This window comes from Salmo salar, chromosome 02, assembly GCF_965601325.2.
Source record: "Salmo salar chromosome 02, fSalSal1, whole genome shotgun sequence".
Classification (NCBI taxonomy): Eukaryota; Metazoa; Chordata; class Actinopteri; order Salmoniformes; family Salmonidae; genus Salmo; species Salmo salar.
This window is the reverse complement of record NC_138292.1, coordinates 2,782,691-2,798,273: the sequence shown is the minus strand read 5'-3', so window position 1 is coordinate 2,798,273 and position 15,583 is coordinate 2,782,691. Positions and strand designations below refer to the sequence as shown.

The following is a 15,583-nucleotide window of genomic DNA, read 5'->3' as shown; positions in this document are numbered from 1 at the left end:
CATCTCGCGGGAAACTGTTCCGTAGCCGCCCATCTCGCGGGAAACTGTTCCGTAGCCGCCCATCTCGCGGGAAACTGTTCCGTAGCCGCCCATCTCGCGGGAAACTGTCCCGTAGCCGCCCATCTCGCGGGAAACGGTTCCGTAGTCGCCCATCTCGTGGGAAACGGTTCCGTAGTCGCCCATCTCGCGGGAAACTGTTACATAGTCGCCCCATCTCGTGGGAAACTGTTCCATAGCGCCCTGTCTTACCATGAGTCTGTGTGTTCCAGATGTACATTGCACTCATCTCTCTCCACTCTCTGGTGATGGTAGTCTTCCACTTCCTGTACTGCTTCGAAGATGATTGGACAAGTAAGTGCTTTTGACCTTTTTTTTTTTTTTACCTGGCTTCTCATTGGTTTGATCTAGATCTCATGATAACACAATGATCTTTCAATCAGCTCCTGTCAACCATAACAATGGTGTCTGGTTAGGTTCTGAAGTATTTCAGATGAGGCTAAACTGTCCCATACCCGCCCATCTCATGGCTAAACTGTCCCATACCCGCCCATCTCATGGCTGAACTGTCCCATACCCGCCCATCTCATGGCTGAATTGTCCCATACCCGCCCATCTCATGGCTGAATTGTCCCATACCCGCCCATCTCATGGCTGAACTGTCCCGTAACCGCCCATCTCATGGCTAAACTGTCCCGTAACCGCCCATCTCATGGCTAAACTGTCCCGTACCCGCCCATCTCATGGCTAAACTGTCCCATACCCACCCATCTCATGGCTAAACTGTCCCGTACCCGCCCATCTCATGGCTAAACTGTCCCGTACCCGCCCATCTCATGGCTAAACTGTCCCATACCCACCCATCTCATGGCTAAACTGTCCCATACCCACCCATCTCATGGCTAAACTGTCCCATACCCGCCCATCTCATGGCTAAACTGTTCCAGTTACTCTCCTAGTTAATCTTCCTCTAGTAAAGTCATAAATGACAGTTCACTCCTTTTTAGTTTGACGTCCTGTACTTCCTGACACTCAGTATTCCTTTTGGTCACTGGCACTGCGCCGTGCGCGGCCGTTCTGTCGGGCACTGCGCCGTGCGCGGCCGTTCTGTCGGGCACTGCGCCGTGCGCGGCCGTTCTGTGAAGGTTGTTTAAACCCAGAAGCTCAGAGAATATGGAGTCGCCTCGTTTCCTCATAGTGTACAGCTCTGCAGTGCTACAGTATGTTGCTCAGTTAGTGTACGACTGTCTGTGTGTGATTTAAACTCTGCATATTGTTCAATTTGAAAAGCCCCAAAAAGTTTATTGGCACATTGACCCATGTCGCGTGCCGTAGTTTAAAAACTCTGTAGATGGTGCTAAAACAATGACGTCATAACTGAATCCCGACATCTTTATTCACCTTTTCCATTGTCCCAGTCATCTATCTGAAAAGACTGTGGTGTACAATATGCTTAGCATCCAGCTGCCTAGACCACATCAACCCGTCTAGAAAGGCTGCTTCCACTGTGCTGTGAGTGTAAACGTGTTCCCCCTCCTTCCTGAACTCCAACTCCCAGAGTGCAGTTCCTTCTCACCTCCTGCGACCGTCATCCTCCTCATCCTCCTGTGCTTTGAGGCCCTCCTCTTCCTCATCTTCACCTCTGTGATGTTCGGGACTCAGGTCCATTCCATCTGTACAGATGAGACAGTAAGTAGTAGACCAGTGTGTTCCTCTCTTCTCCCCTTCACCTCCTTCTCATCAGACCTGGATTAAATACATCACGTTATGTCAAATGCTTTAGGTGTGCTTTATATAGCTTGACTGATGTGCAGGGTGGAGTTTTGCACTTTTGGGACTATTCTATTGGCGTTTCAGCTAGGCCTATTCCCTTGTACGGGCAAATTTCATCAAGTGCACCTCCAAGTATTTGACCTATGTATTTAAGCCAAGTCTGCTCCCCACTGCTGTTGCTTTGGTGCTTATCTACTGTATGTATGACCTGTGAACCTTAACCTCTCTCTACAGCAGCTTACCCATATAGAGGTGAATCCTAACTTCCACTTGAGTGAAATTTTCACTTTTAGTGTCCTGAAAATTGGACTTAAGTTGAAGTTAGTGTCTAAGAGTGTATAGAGAAGGCTGTGCTTGTAGTAGGATTATCTCTGAGTGGGATTTATGAGTCCAGTCTTGTTTCTACAGTAACAGCCATTTTCTTATAAAGGAAGTATTCCACTTGAAACAGCTCAAGGCTTGCTGATATTCTGTTGAGATTACTGTCAGCAAGTAGGAAGAAACGTGTCCATGTATCTGTGTGAGAGGATCATCACTTTCCTCTCTTGTAAACTATGTAGTTAGTAGACTGTAGACCTCTCTGTGTGTTCTATAGTAGACTGTAGACCTCTCTGTGTGTTCTATAGTAGACTGTAGACCTCTCTGTGTGTTCTATAGTAGACTGTAGACCTCTCTGTGAGGATCAGTTTCCTCTGATGGTCCTGTACCATCAAACTATGTAGTTAGTAGACTGTAGATCTCTCTGTGTGTTCTATAGTAGACTGTAGACCTCTGTGTGTTCTATAGTAGACTGTAGACCTCTCTGTGTGTTCTATAGTAGACTGTAGACCTCTCTGTGTGTTCTATAGTAGACTGTAGACCTCTCTGTGTGTTCTATAGTAGACTGTAGACCTCTCTGTGTGTTCTATAGTAGACTGTAGACCTCTGTGTTCTATAGTAGACTGTAGACCTCTGTGTGTTCTATAGTAGACTGTAGACCTCTGTGTGTTCTATAGTAGACTGTAGACCTCTCTGTGTGTTCTATAGTAGACTGTAGACCTCTGTGTGTTCTATAGTAGACTGTAGACCTCTGTGTGTTCTATAGTAGACTGTAGACCTCTCTGTGTGTTCTATAGTAGACTGTAGACCTCTCTGTGTGTTCTATAGTAGACTGTAGACCTCTGTGTGTTCTATAGTAGACCGTTTAGTGCTTTAAAACTCTTAACTAAACTAACTCTGCTTTCTTGCTCTAACGTATTTTTGTCTGCAACTTCAGGCCTGATTGCGTAGTTGTGGGGGCCGGGCGGGCGTAGTCGGGGCCGGGTTGTAGTCCTAGAAGTTGATAACTTTTCTATGGCTGTGTTCTCTCTCATGGAGCCTCACAAGTGGGGAAGGATGTTCATTAGACATCAGTGTTCAGACCCCTTGACTTTTTCCACATTTTGTTACGTTACAGCCGTATTCTAAAACTGATTTAAAAAAATAAAATAAAAAAGCAACAGAAATACCTTATTTACATAAGTATTCAGACCCTTTGCTATGAGACTCAAAATGGAGCTCAGGTGCATCCTGTTTCCATTGATCATCCTTGAGATGTTCTACAACTTGATTGGAGTCCACCTGTGGTAAATTCAATTGATTAGACATGATTTGGAAAGGCACACACCTGTCTATATAATGTCCCACAGTTGACAGTGCATGTCAGAGCAAAAACCAAGCCATAAGGTTGAAGGAATTGTCCGTAGAGCTCCGAGACAGGATTGTGTCGAGGTACAGATCTGGGGAAGGGTACCAAAACATTTCTGCAGCATTGAAGGTTGCCAAGAACACAGTGGCCTCCAGCGTTCTTAAATGGAAGAAGTTTGGAACCACCAAGACTCTTCCTAGAGCTGGCCGCCCGGCCAAACTGACCAATCAGGGGAGAAGGGCCTTGGTCAGGGAGGTGACCAAGAACCCGATGGTCACTCTGACAGTTCCTCTGTGGAGATGGGAGAACCTTCCAGAAGGACAACCATCTCTGCAGCATTCCACCAATCAGGCCTTTATGGTAGAGTTGGCAAACAGAAGCCACTCCACAGTAAAAGGCATATGACAGCCCGCTTGGAGGTTGCCAAAAGGCACCTAAAGGACTCTGATCATGAGAAACAAGATTTTCTGGTCTGAAACCAAGATTGAACTCTTTTGGCCTGAATGCCAAGCCTCACGTCTGGAGGAAACCTGGCACCATCCCTACGGTGAAGCATGGTGGTGGCAGCATCATGCTGTGGAAATGTTTTTCAGCAGCAGGGACTGGGAGACTAGACAGGATCAAGGGAAAGACGAACGGAGCAATGTACAGAGAGATCCTTGATGGAAACCTGTTCCAGAGCGCTCAGGACCTCAGACTGGGGTGAAGGTTCACCTTCCAACAGGACAACGACCCTAAGCACACAGCGAAGCGCCCCATCCAACCTGACAGAGCTTGAGAGGATCTGCAGAGAAGAATGGGAGAAACTCCCCAAATACAGGTGTGCCAAGCTTGTAGTGTCATACCCAAGAAGACTCAAGGCTGTAATCACTGCCAAAGTTGCTTCAACAAAGTACTGAGTAAAGGGTCTGAGTACTTATGTAAATGTGATGTTTAAGTTTTTCTTCAATTTGTCCCCAAAAAATCTTAACCTGTTTTTGCTTTGTCATTATGGGGTATTGTGTGTAAATTGAGGATTTTTATTTTATTAGTTTTAGAATACGGCTGTAACGTAACAAAATGTGGAAAAAGTCAAGGGGTCTGAATACTTTTCGAATGCACTGTACATTAGCCTATGGCCATTTAGTCATAACTTAAGCCACTTTGTAACTTTGAGATTTGAAAGAGTGGTTTTAAATCAAAAGGAAAAAAAGCGAAGGGGGGGGGGGGGGGGTCCTGTGATTAGTCAGTCAGAATGACAGTCAGGGAGGAAGTAGTTTGATTGGTTCACAGTACACTGAAGTTTGGTTGTCTCTCGTTTTTTCAGGGCATAGAACAGTTGAAAAAGGAGGAGAGAAGATGGGGTAAAAAAACTAAGTGGATGAACACGAAGGCGGTATTTGGACACCCCTTCTCCATATTCTGGTTTATCCCGTTGACCCAACCTGGGAAGGCCCATGGGAAGGCTGAATCCTACCAGTATGTGGTCTGAGCTTAGCCACCCGGGGGGAAAAACAGACTCTGAGACAGAGGTGTGTTAACACCGCTCCCTTCCAACCACCCCATCTCTCCACCTCACCCTGACTCTCCTTGACAATGCTGAACGTGATTGTAATCCCTCCTAACTCTGAACAACTTCATCACTTCTGCTTTCTATATTGCCACAGTTTTTTCTTAGTTTTTTTATGTTGCTTGGGAACAAAAGTCAAGTGGAGTTGCAGAGAAAAATATCTATTGTAAAACTTTTCAAACGTGCCTGTTTTAACTCTTATGTATGTTGTTGATTTTGTTCTGGTTTTCTGAATCACTTTTCCCTCTGTCTCTCCTCCCCCTCTGTCTCTCCTCCCCCCTCTGTGTCTCTCCTCCCCCCTCTGTGTCTCTCCTCCCCCCTCTGTGTCTCTCCTCCCCCCTCTGTGTCTCTCCTCCCCCCTCTGTGTGTCTCTCCTCCCCCCTCTGTGTCTCTCTCTCCTCCCCCCCTCTGTGTGTCTCTCCCCCCCCCTCTGTGTCTCTCTCCCCCCCCCTCTGTGTCTCTCTCCCCCCCCCCCCTGTGTCTCTCTCCCCCCCCCCCTGTGTCTCTCTCCCCCCCCCCCCCCTGTGTCTCTCTCCCCCCCCCCCTCTGTGTCTCTCTCCCCCCCCCCCTCTGTGTCTCTCCCCCCCCCCTCTGTGTCTCTCCCCCCCCCCCCCTGTGTCTCTCCCCCCCCCCCCTGTGTCTCTCCTCTCTCCCCCCCCCCCTCTGTCTCTCCTCTCTCCCCCCCCCCTCTGTGTCTCTCCTCTCTCCCCCCCCCCCCCCTCTGTGTCTCTCCGGGTGCCCGTTTGTTGGTGCTATCATGTCAAGTCAGGAATTGGCATAATAACACAAACCGATCTGGCACTCAGGCTACCTTCCGTCCTCCTGTCAGTCAAAACTAACCCCCCCCCCTCCCTCCTACCTTGTGCTTCTTCTCTGATACACAGCTAACCCAGCACAGGGGAACACGCACTGTCTTTTCACTAGGCCTGTACAGTTGACCGTTTTGAGAGGCTTTTAAAGCCAGGTGGACGTATAGTGTGTTGAGGATCAGTAGGTTAGCCCTCTTACTTTGTTAAACACTCATATTTTCTTGTGTTTTTAAAAGAAAGTTAAAGTTACAGTCGTTCAAGTTTATCTTTCTTTAGGAACGATACAACATGGAGGTGTTTCAGAATATTTGTGTAAAAGTTGGCGGTAACTCATTTCATCTTGCTTTCTCATTTCTATGTGTGCCAAGTTCTGCATATAATAGTCAATTTTTTTTATTTTTTATTCTGTAGTTTCTCCAGAATGTACGTTTTTATGTTGGAATTTAACATAAATGTTGAGTTATTCAGGAGACGTGTAAACCAGAAGTCGTGAATCACAAAACGAACTGAACAGTTCAAATATATTTTGCGAAGTAAAATAAAAGGGAGTATTACTAAATACTAAAATATTAACCAACAAAACTGATTATACAGTAGTAGTTTTACTCCAATATCAACATCAAAATATATCAAGCTGGCTACATGTCATAAATCATGACAAATATGCACTTTTCCTGAGATTTATCCATCGGTGGACTTTATAAAGGCTACTTTTTCTTGTGTGATCTTTTGTATGCTTGAAAAAAAAACCTTCATTGGGCCAGTTTCCCAGACACAGATTAAGTTTAGTCCTAGAATAAAAATCTCTTTCAATCTCTCTTGATAATGCTTTTGAGTCGTGGACTAGGTGTAATATGTGTCTGAGGAAACCGGTCCATTATGTCATTTGTTCTTCACCTGTATTTTTCTTTTACTTTCTGTTGTGTTTAGTTTGAATGGATGGTTGTTGAGGAGGACTGTCACCTAACTGAGGCTGCATCTCCAAATGGCACCCTATTCCCTATATAGTGTGCTACTTTCTACGGGCCCTGGTCAAAAGTAGTGCGCTATAGAGGGGAACAAAGTGCCATTTGGGAAGCGGCCTGACTGCTGCTGTGAGTGTCTTGCCTGTGAACAAGCTAGTGAAGACCTAACCTTTCTTTTTACTGACATTTTTCAACACTTTGGCACAGAGAAAGAATAAATATTTCCCATTTGTTTAATAAGCTGTTCTTTTTTTAATTATATATATGTATGTGTCATATATCCATATTAATTCTCTTTCTCCTAGGAACTGTTGTTTATATCGTGTCATTTGCAATGGGTGTTTTTGTATTAGAGGTCGACCGATTATGATTTTTCAACGCCGATGCCGATTATTGGAGGACTAAAAAAAGCCAATACCGATTAATCGGTCGATTTATTTGTGATAATGACAATTACAGCAATACTGAATGAACACTTATTTTAACTTAATATAATACATCAATAAAATCAATTTAGCCTCAAATAAATAATGAAACATGTTCAATTTGGTTTAAATAATGCAAAAACAAAGTGTTGGAGAAGAAAATAAAAGTGCAATATGTGCCATGTAAGAAAGCTAACGTTTAAGTTCCTTGCTCAGAACATGAGAACATATGAAAGCTGGTGGTTCTTTTTAACATGAGTCAGTATAGCTTCTGTCCCTCTCCTCGCTCCTACCTGGGCTCGAACCAGGAACACATCGACAACAGCCACCCTCGAAGCAGCATTACCCATGCAGAGCAAGGGGAACAACTGCTCCAAGTCTCCGAGCGAGTGACATTTGAAACGCTATTAGCGCGCACCCCGCTAACTAGCTAGCCATTTCACATCCGTTACACCAGCCTAATCTTAGGAGTTGATAGGCTTGAAGTCATAAACAGCGCAATGCTTTAAGCATTGCGAAGAGCTGCTGGCAAAACGCACGAAAGTGCTGTTTGAATGAATGCTTACGAGCATCCTGGTGCCTACCACCGCTCAGTCAGACTGCTCTATCAAATCATAGATTTAATTATAATATAATAAACACACAGAAATACGAGCCTTGGGTCATTAATATGGTCGAATCCGGAAATATCATCTCGAAAACAAAACGTTTTTTTCTTTCAGTGAAATACGGAACCGTTCCGTATTTTATCTAATGGGTGGCATCCCTAAGTCTAAATATTCCTGTTACATTGCACAACCTTCAATGGTATGTCATAATTACGTAAAATTCTGGCAAATTAGTTCGCAACGAGCCAGGCAATGAACGCAAGAGCAGTGACACAATTTCGTGTTAGCAGGCAATATTAACTAAATATGCAGGTTTAAAAATATATACTTGTGTATTGGTTTTAAAGAAAGGCATTGATGTTTATGGTTAGGTACATTGGTGCAACGGCAGTGCTTTTTTTCGCAAATGCGCTTGTTAAATCATCACCCGTTTGTCGAAGTAGGCTGTGATTCAATGAGAAATTAACAGGCACCGCATCGATTATATGCAACGCAGGACACGCTAGATAAACTAGTAATATCATCAACCATGTGTAGTTAACTAGTGATTTATGTTAAGATTCATAGTTTTTTTATAAGATAAGTTTAATGCTAGCTAGCAACTTACATTGGCTTCTTGCTGCCCTTGCATAACAGGTAGTCAGCCTGCCATGCAGGCTCCTCGTGGAGTGCAATGTAAGGCAGGTGGTTAGAGCGTTGGACTAGTAACCAGAAGGTTGCAAAAACGAATCCCCCCCTGAACAAGGCAGTTAACCCCCGTTCCTAGGCCGTCATTGAAAATAAGAATGTGTTTTTAATCTGACTTGCCTAGTAAAATAAAGGTGTAAAAAAAAGAAATCGGCAAATCGGTGGCCAAAAATACCCATTGTTATGAACTTGAAATCGGCCCTAATTAATCGGCCATTCCGATTAATCGGTCAACCTCTATTTTGTATGTATGCCTCCTATATCTATCCTTAACTCTGCATTGGCTTTGGTTAACTGGGAACCGATGTGCCTCCTACCATTTTCTACTGAAGCTTTTAACTGTCTCTCTGAGCATTGAGGCTGTCCGACTGGCTGCTTTCTGAATGATATGGGACGGAGGTAAGCCCTGCAACCCAGGGGGATGGAGGTCACGCTGCACACACTTAAACCCAAAGTTACTGTGGAGTGAATGAGTTTTCCTAAACAACAACAGCATGATGCATGTATTTCTGAAAGTTTCTTATTGTCTCCTGAATGGGTTTATAGGTTGATGTTTAAGACCCGGGATGTAATGGACGTCTTCATTGACAGGATTAGTCTGAAGCCTGCTCACTGTGTTGTCATGTGCCAACATCTTCAACAACACATAGAACAAGACAACACCGTCGGTGTCCGTGCCTTGTCAGAAATAATATGGCCTGGTTTCCACACCCACGAGTTGTCCATTTGAGCATGCATGTTAGTCCAAGAGGAGACTTCATCTGGGTTCAGGAAACCAGTCACATTTTTCACTGGATCTCCCATTGAAACCAATGCATGACTAAAGGAACATTTTACTTAGGGCCCCTAAATAATGAAATGTTTTGATTCAGTTTCCTCTGTCTACAGCTCACTGTGTTCTCTCTCTCTCTGTTCCAGGGCATTGAGCGTCTGAAGGGGGAGCAGGCCAGGTGGGAGAAGACTTCCTGCTGGGAGGCAATGAAGTCAGCGTTTGGAGGGCCCTTCTCCCCATCCTGGCTCAGTCCCTTCTCTGACCTCCGCTGTAAGAGGGATCCCAATGACCACGTGGTGCTGCCGCAGGGAGAGATCATCGAGGACGACGTCATAGAGATTCCGCTGGTCTAGTGTCATAGACTCCCATAGAACTAGAATGAATAGAATGGGCGTGGAACCTCACACCCTGGCAGGTTTGACTGGTGAACTCCTGAGTACACTTGCTATGGAAGCCTGGTATTGGGATTCATTATGGCATTGTTGACTTAATAATTAGGAGGGTGCTTACATTTTGTCCTATTTCAGACATGTACCAGTGTGTATTATACACGTGTGAATTGGACATTTTATTTCGTTTTCTGCATATCCCAACTCTCCCTGAGACCCCCTCGGAGTGGGGGGGTGGGGGTCTGGGCTAGGCTTTTATAGAGAGACGCCAGTTCTATTCATTCTATTTCTATACAGACTCCACTGGTCTAGTGTGGTGTCCTTCCTACAGTGCTACTGCTGCTTGGACCAAAGCCTTAAAGGGACCCTACACCAAATATCCTTTTAGAATGAGCCACAAAATGTCCAGGTCTATGCCCCCTGGTGATGTGAATGAGGTACAAGTCCCAACGAAGACGAGTTGGATTGTCCCGAAAATGCTCTTTCAGTACTCCAGAGCATCTCCTCCTGCATACACAGCTCTGCATGGTTCAGTTGTATTGCGGGAAGACCTCTAGAAAATGACCTGTGGACTATGCAGAATCTAGACAGTCCGTTGCCTTCCTCTAATCTTACTTCACCGAGTGCCTTTTTATAAACTGTCAAGTTGAGAATTGACAGTTACTGGCCTTCTGCAAGGTATGCAAATGAGGTGGTAACAGTTACTGGCCTTGTTCTGTAAGGTATGCAAATGAGGTGGTAACAGTTTTTAACAAAATATTTCTATTTGTATTATGTCAGAGAATTACATTACCTTTAAGTGTGTGTGTTAAAGGGCCTTATCTAAACATTCCATTACTCATGTTTATTAACATACAATTCATTCATTATCAATGTCTTCATCTGGAAAATGTAGAGAGAACACATTTATTGAATGAGGGTTAGTTAGGTGATTGGGTGGTGGGGGGTGATAGTGAATGGTTGTACTGTACTTTATCCTTTTGTACAGGATGGTTACTAGGGAGGACTTCAACAGTCAAATGAATGCTCCATATCATGGGACCACTATTGTTTACTTTAACATTTTGAATAAAAGGGAAGTTGTCGTCGATATCGTACTTTATCCATGTATTGATTGGTTCTGATATTAGTTTGACTACAGAATAAAGAACATGTCAGTCAGAGATTAAGTGACAAGATATTTCATGTAAAGATTTATTTACAGAACTCTAATTTCAATAAATTGATACGCATTTAGTCTTACAGGTCATTACAATATTGTCAATAAAATATACATCTCAACGGTCGTATTCAAAATTCTTTGTTTGCATAATAATGTGTAGTGTTTAAAAAGCCTGATCATGTTTGTGTATGGAGTGCAGACCTTGGTCATGTCGTACCCAGAGACGGTAAGACACAACAGAAACATGTCAGATGAGACACGTTAGAATCCATGTACAGTCAGATGTAACATGTTAGAATCCATGTACAGTCAGATGTAACATGTTAGAATCCATGTACAGTCAGATGTAACATGTTAGAATCCATGTTCAGTCAGATGTAACACGTTAGAATCCATGTACAGTCAGATGTAACACGTTAGAATCCATGTTCAGATGTAACATGTTAGAATCCATGTTCAGATGTAACACGTTAGAATCCATGTACAGTCAGATGTAACATGTACAGTCAGTAACACGTTAGAATCCATGTACAGTCAGATGTAACACGTTAGAATCCATGTTCAGATGTAACACGTACAGTCAGATGTAACATGTTAGAATCCATGTACAGTCAGATGTAACATCAAAGCCCTTTGTGGTAATAGAACGTGGTTCTGGTGAAATCCAGATTATTTGAGCCAGAAAGCGTTTGTGAAACGGCGAGGCGGTCCAGTGGGGTGTTTGATGCAGTGGTATTGTTATTCCACACGTGGACAGTCCTTCACTCTTCCTTCTTGGCCTCTGCTGGTTGAGAAGTTGATCCATGCAGCACCAGTAAACCTGAGAGCGTTAGAGAGATGCCCACCCACCACAGTGCTGCATGGGTCTCGCCAAAGATCAGCTTCCCTAGGAATGCCTAAAGACAGTACAGACCATGGAAGTGGGATTGGCAACATAAATAGCCTATAATACCTGTATCCATACAGTGATTCACAGATGTCATTGCTCCAATAATGTTGTTCCACTATGGTCTTATGGTCAATGTTCTATAGTGCCAAAGGCCTACTGTACTGTGTTCATATAAACTGGATAGCTGAGATCTGGGGTCGTATTCATAAAGCATCTCAGAGGAGGAGTGCTGAGATCTGGGGTCGTGTTCCTAAAGCATCTCAGAAGGAGTGCTGAGATCTGGGGTCGTATTCATAAAGCATCTCAGAGGAGGAGTGCTGAGATCTGGGGTCGTGTTCCTAAAGCATCTCAGGAGGAGGAGTGCTGAGATCTGGGGTCGTGTTCCTAAAGCATCTCAGAGGAGGAGTGCTGAGATCTGGGGTCGTGTTCCTAAAGCATCTCAGAGGAGGAGTGCTGAGATCTGGGGTCGTGTTCCTAAAGCATCTCAGAGGAGGAGTGCTGAGATCTGGGGTCGTGTTCCTAAAGCATCTCAGAGGAGGAGGAGTGCTTAGATCTGGGGTCGTGTTCCTAAAGCATCTCAGTGTAGCAGTGCCGATCTAGGATCAGGTCCTCCTGACTTAATCATTATGATCTAAAAGGGGAAATTGATCCTATGGTCAACACTCCTACTCAGACATTTTATGAATACATGCCGTGATGGATATCATCCAGTTGCTCTACTCACAGAGGATACAAAGTTGGATGCGGTGGTGGTGACCGTGGCCCGGGCTGAGGAGGAGGAGTGTCTCAGAGCCTTGGAGAAGAAGGTCCACATCACAGCATTACTGGTGAACAGCAGTCCTCCACACAGCAACCGCAGAGGGATGTGGAGCTGAAACAACACCACATCACAGCATTACAGGTGAACAGCAGCTGTAGAGGGATGTGGAGCTGAAACAACACCACATCACAGCATTACAGGTGAACAGCAGCTGTAGAGGGATGTGGAGCTGAAACAACACCACATCACAGCATTACAGGTGAACAGCAGCTGCAGAGGGATGTGGAGCTGGAATACAATAGGACTTGTTAGTGGTCTCTGGTAGAATGGTATCTCTCACACACACACATTCTTTCTCTCAGTCTCACTCTGACACACACACACTTTGAAAATTATACATTCATATAGATACACTCTCACCCATTCGCAGGGTGATGTTTCCTCCTGAATAATCCTGTAGTCCCCATCCTGAGACCAGGTTTTCAGCCCTGTTTCACACATCTCTTTGAGGTAGTCTGAGCCCAGAGATAGCTTGGCTGACGAGGAGGCGACGGCTCCAAGAAAGCCCGCTAATAATGCATAAAATGCACCTGAAATCATGTTTATTTAGTATCTAAACTAGACTGTACTGTCACATATTTGACTACTTCCTTGTCTAAAAGGCTTCACTCTGTTCAACCAATCAGACTCACCTCGGGGATCATATGATCTTCATCGGGCGCAGGATGATGACGATTTAATGTTACGCTAAACACAACCTGAAATTATCTTGTTTCCTTCATTTGTTCTAACTCTCAAAATGGCTAAAATGAATAAGGGTCCGAAAGCGAACGTATCGTGGGTGAAACCAGCAGAACCGTCATTTTTAAAGAAATTCAAGAACGATGTTGGCTTTAAGGAAGGACCCACCATTGACACCAAGGTATTTGGCTAATGTGCTAGGTTAGCTAGCCTATGTAAAATGGACTAACGTTAGGTGGGATGTAGAGCTACAGTATATACGTGACTGTATGGCAAGCCCGCTGGAGAGCTACTCTTTATGTAGTTTTTAGTTCGAGTCCTGCGCTAACATCTTGATTCAGCTAGTCAAGTAACCTTATTAGCTAGCTCTACAGGAGAGTTGACCACCCTCCAAATTATTGGGTTTTCTCTCACATAATTCAATTCCTTCACCACTATAGATATTTCATTGACACGAAGGGCTATTTTTGCAGATATGTGTACCTTTTAACCTGGAAAGAGCAGCTGGTATGATGTCAGTATGGTGATATTCAACCTTGTCACTGTTCCCGCAGCGTTTAGAGATGCCAGCCTTGGAGGATGACAGTGGCAGTGATCGTGAAGATGAGCTGCCTCAAGTTGTCATTCTCAAAAAGGGAGATTTAAGCGCTGAAGAAGTGTTACAGATAAAAGAGGTAAAGGATGGTACAGAAAAAGGTAAGAACAATTAATTGTACCAATAAATAATATATAATAGCCTAAACTATCAAATAAACTTGGTGTTAATTGGCGTGTGTCTTTGTACTGTGTCTACTGTGTGTATACAGGGTCTGTACTGTGGGTCTGTGTGAATACAGGCTCTGTACTGTGTGTACACAGGGTCTGTACTGTGGGTCTGTGTGAATACAGGGTCTGTACTGTGTGTACACAGGGTCTGTACTGTGGGTCTGTGTGAATACAGGGTCTGTACTGTGTGTACACAGGGTCTGTACTGTGGGTCTGTGTGAATACAGGGTCTGTACTGTGTGTCTGTGTGAATACAGGGTCTGTACTGTGTATACAGGGTCTGTACTGTGTGTATACAGGGTCTGTACTGTGTGTACACAGGGTCTGTACTGTGGGTCTGTGTGAATACAGGGTCTGTACTGTGTGTACACAGGGTCTGTACTGTGGGTCTGTACTGTGGGTCTGTGTGAATACAGGGTCTGTACTGTGTGTATACAGGGTCTGTACTGTGGGTCTGTGTGAATACAGGGTCTGTACTGTGTGTATACAGGGTCTGTACTGTGGGTCTGTGTGAATACAGGGTCTGTACTGTGTGTACACAGGGTCTGTACTGTGGGTCTGTGTGAATACAGGGTCTGTACTGTGTGTATACAGGGTCTGTACTGTGGGTCTGTGTGTGTACTTCATCTGCCTCTTCTCCTTGCTGCCTACAGAAGACAAGACTCCTGCTGATGGCAAGATCCTGTTCAAGAAGCCCACGAAGCGCTCCTCCGACAAGTTCCAGGGCATCACCGCCAGCTCTAACAAGAAGAAGAAGAGTGAAGGAAAGAGTGAAGGAGGAGATGAAGAGAAAAAGGAGGAGAAGTCTGAAAAGAAGGTGAAAAACAAGAGTCTTCTCTCTTTCGGAGAGGATGAGGATGAGGACTAAAAGTTAATTCACCGAGGGATTTCAGACTAGAGCAATCAACCGCTCATGGATTATGGAAGTGATCTAGTGCGGTTGTTGGTTTTTACTATGGGCAAAAAGACCCAACATAGAATAGCTCCACATCGTAGTTTGTCCCACCAGACTAACATCCTTAGACATTACGGTCATCCCCTCTTTTGGAGGTGGAATCTGGACATGTATCTGAAATAAACCCCTTCATCACATTCACGATCAAAGATCTTTAGATACATAAGATGCATGCTGTTATTCTTTGTCGACTATAAGACATGTCTCTGCTGTTGGAAATGTTGTATAGTGACTCACTGTGGGCCTATTATCCATCCATTACAACTGTATTCATCCGTCCTTCAGTGGACCCTCTGGACTTGTTCATATGGCCAACACAGAGTCTGGATCTAAGATTTATCAAGGTAACCTGTGTGACAACAGCTACTAAGGGGAAGAAATGAGCCGGTGGCTTTGGTCCAAAATATAGTCTGGAGCGTTGATGTGATACTTTTCTACTTCTAGAGTCAATCATTCATCAAATGATGTAGAAAAATATTTTAGCTTCGACAACGGAGCTTCAGTTAAACACTGCATTATTGTCTTTATGCCAAGGTGTTGGATTCTTCTGTGATTGTATTGTGTTTTTTTTAAATGATGGTTTTTAGTTGAATAAGTTTGAAATGTAACTATTAAAATACATTAAGGCCTTACGATAGCATAATACATAATATATAGTATGTTCTGTAGAA

At 44.2% G+C, this 15,583-nt stretch overlaps 3 protein-coding genes across 30 annotated transcripts in view; 2 read left to right on the top strand and 1 right to left on the bottom strand.

Moving 5' to 3' along the window:
• LOC106594824 (palmitoyltransferase ZDHHC3-A) overlaps positions 1 to 10,921 on the top strand; it is a 24,375-nt gene extending 13,454 nt beyond the window's left edge. For 26 of the 28 annotated variants that reach the window (XM_082959054.1, XM_082959079.1, XM_082959027.1 and 23 more), the window contains 3 exons: positions 270 to 351; positions 1,556 to 1,686; positions 9,398 to 10,921. In XM_082959054.1, coding sequence (XP_082815180.1) covers positions 270 to 351; positions 1,556 to 1,686; positions 9,398 to 9,604 — 420 coding nt within the window. In that variant the 3' untranslated portion in view covers positions 9,605 to 10,921. Of the gene's footprint in view, positions 1 to 269; positions 352 to 1,555; positions 1,687 to 4,742; positions 4,948 to 9,397 lie in introns of all 28 variants that reach the window. The other 2 variants (XR_014379711.1, XM_082959089.1) reach the window with 2 other exon arrangements.
• LOC123727388 (transmembrane protein 42) lies at positions 10,821 to 13,134 on the bottom strand. Its single transcript, XM_045696590.2, has 3 exons — positions 12,872 to 13,134; positions 12,416 to 12,562; positions 10,821 to 11,698 (listed from the first exon to the last, which is right to left on the bottom strand). Exons 1-3 carry the CDS (start codon positions 13,049 to 13,051, stop codon positions 11,564 to 11,566), a joined length of 462 nt encoding a protein of 153 aa, XP_045552546.1. The 5' UTR covers positions 13,052 to 13,134; the 3' UTR covers positions 10,821 to 11,563.
• On the top strand, positions 13,135 to 15,544 carry LOC106595829 (uncharacterized protein KIAA1143 homolog). Its single transcript, XM_014187174.3, has 3 exons — positions 13,135 to 13,373; positions 13,747 to 13,888; positions 14,611 to 15,544. The coding sequence occupies exons 1-3, from the start codon at positions 13,251 to 13,253 to the stop codon at positions 14,823 to 14,825; spliced, it is 480 nt and encodes a 159-aa protein (XP_014042649.1). The 5' UTR covers positions 13,135 to 13,250; the 3' UTR covers positions 14,826 to 15,544.
• The last annotated feature ends 39 nt before the right edge of the window (positions 15,545 to 15,583 follow it).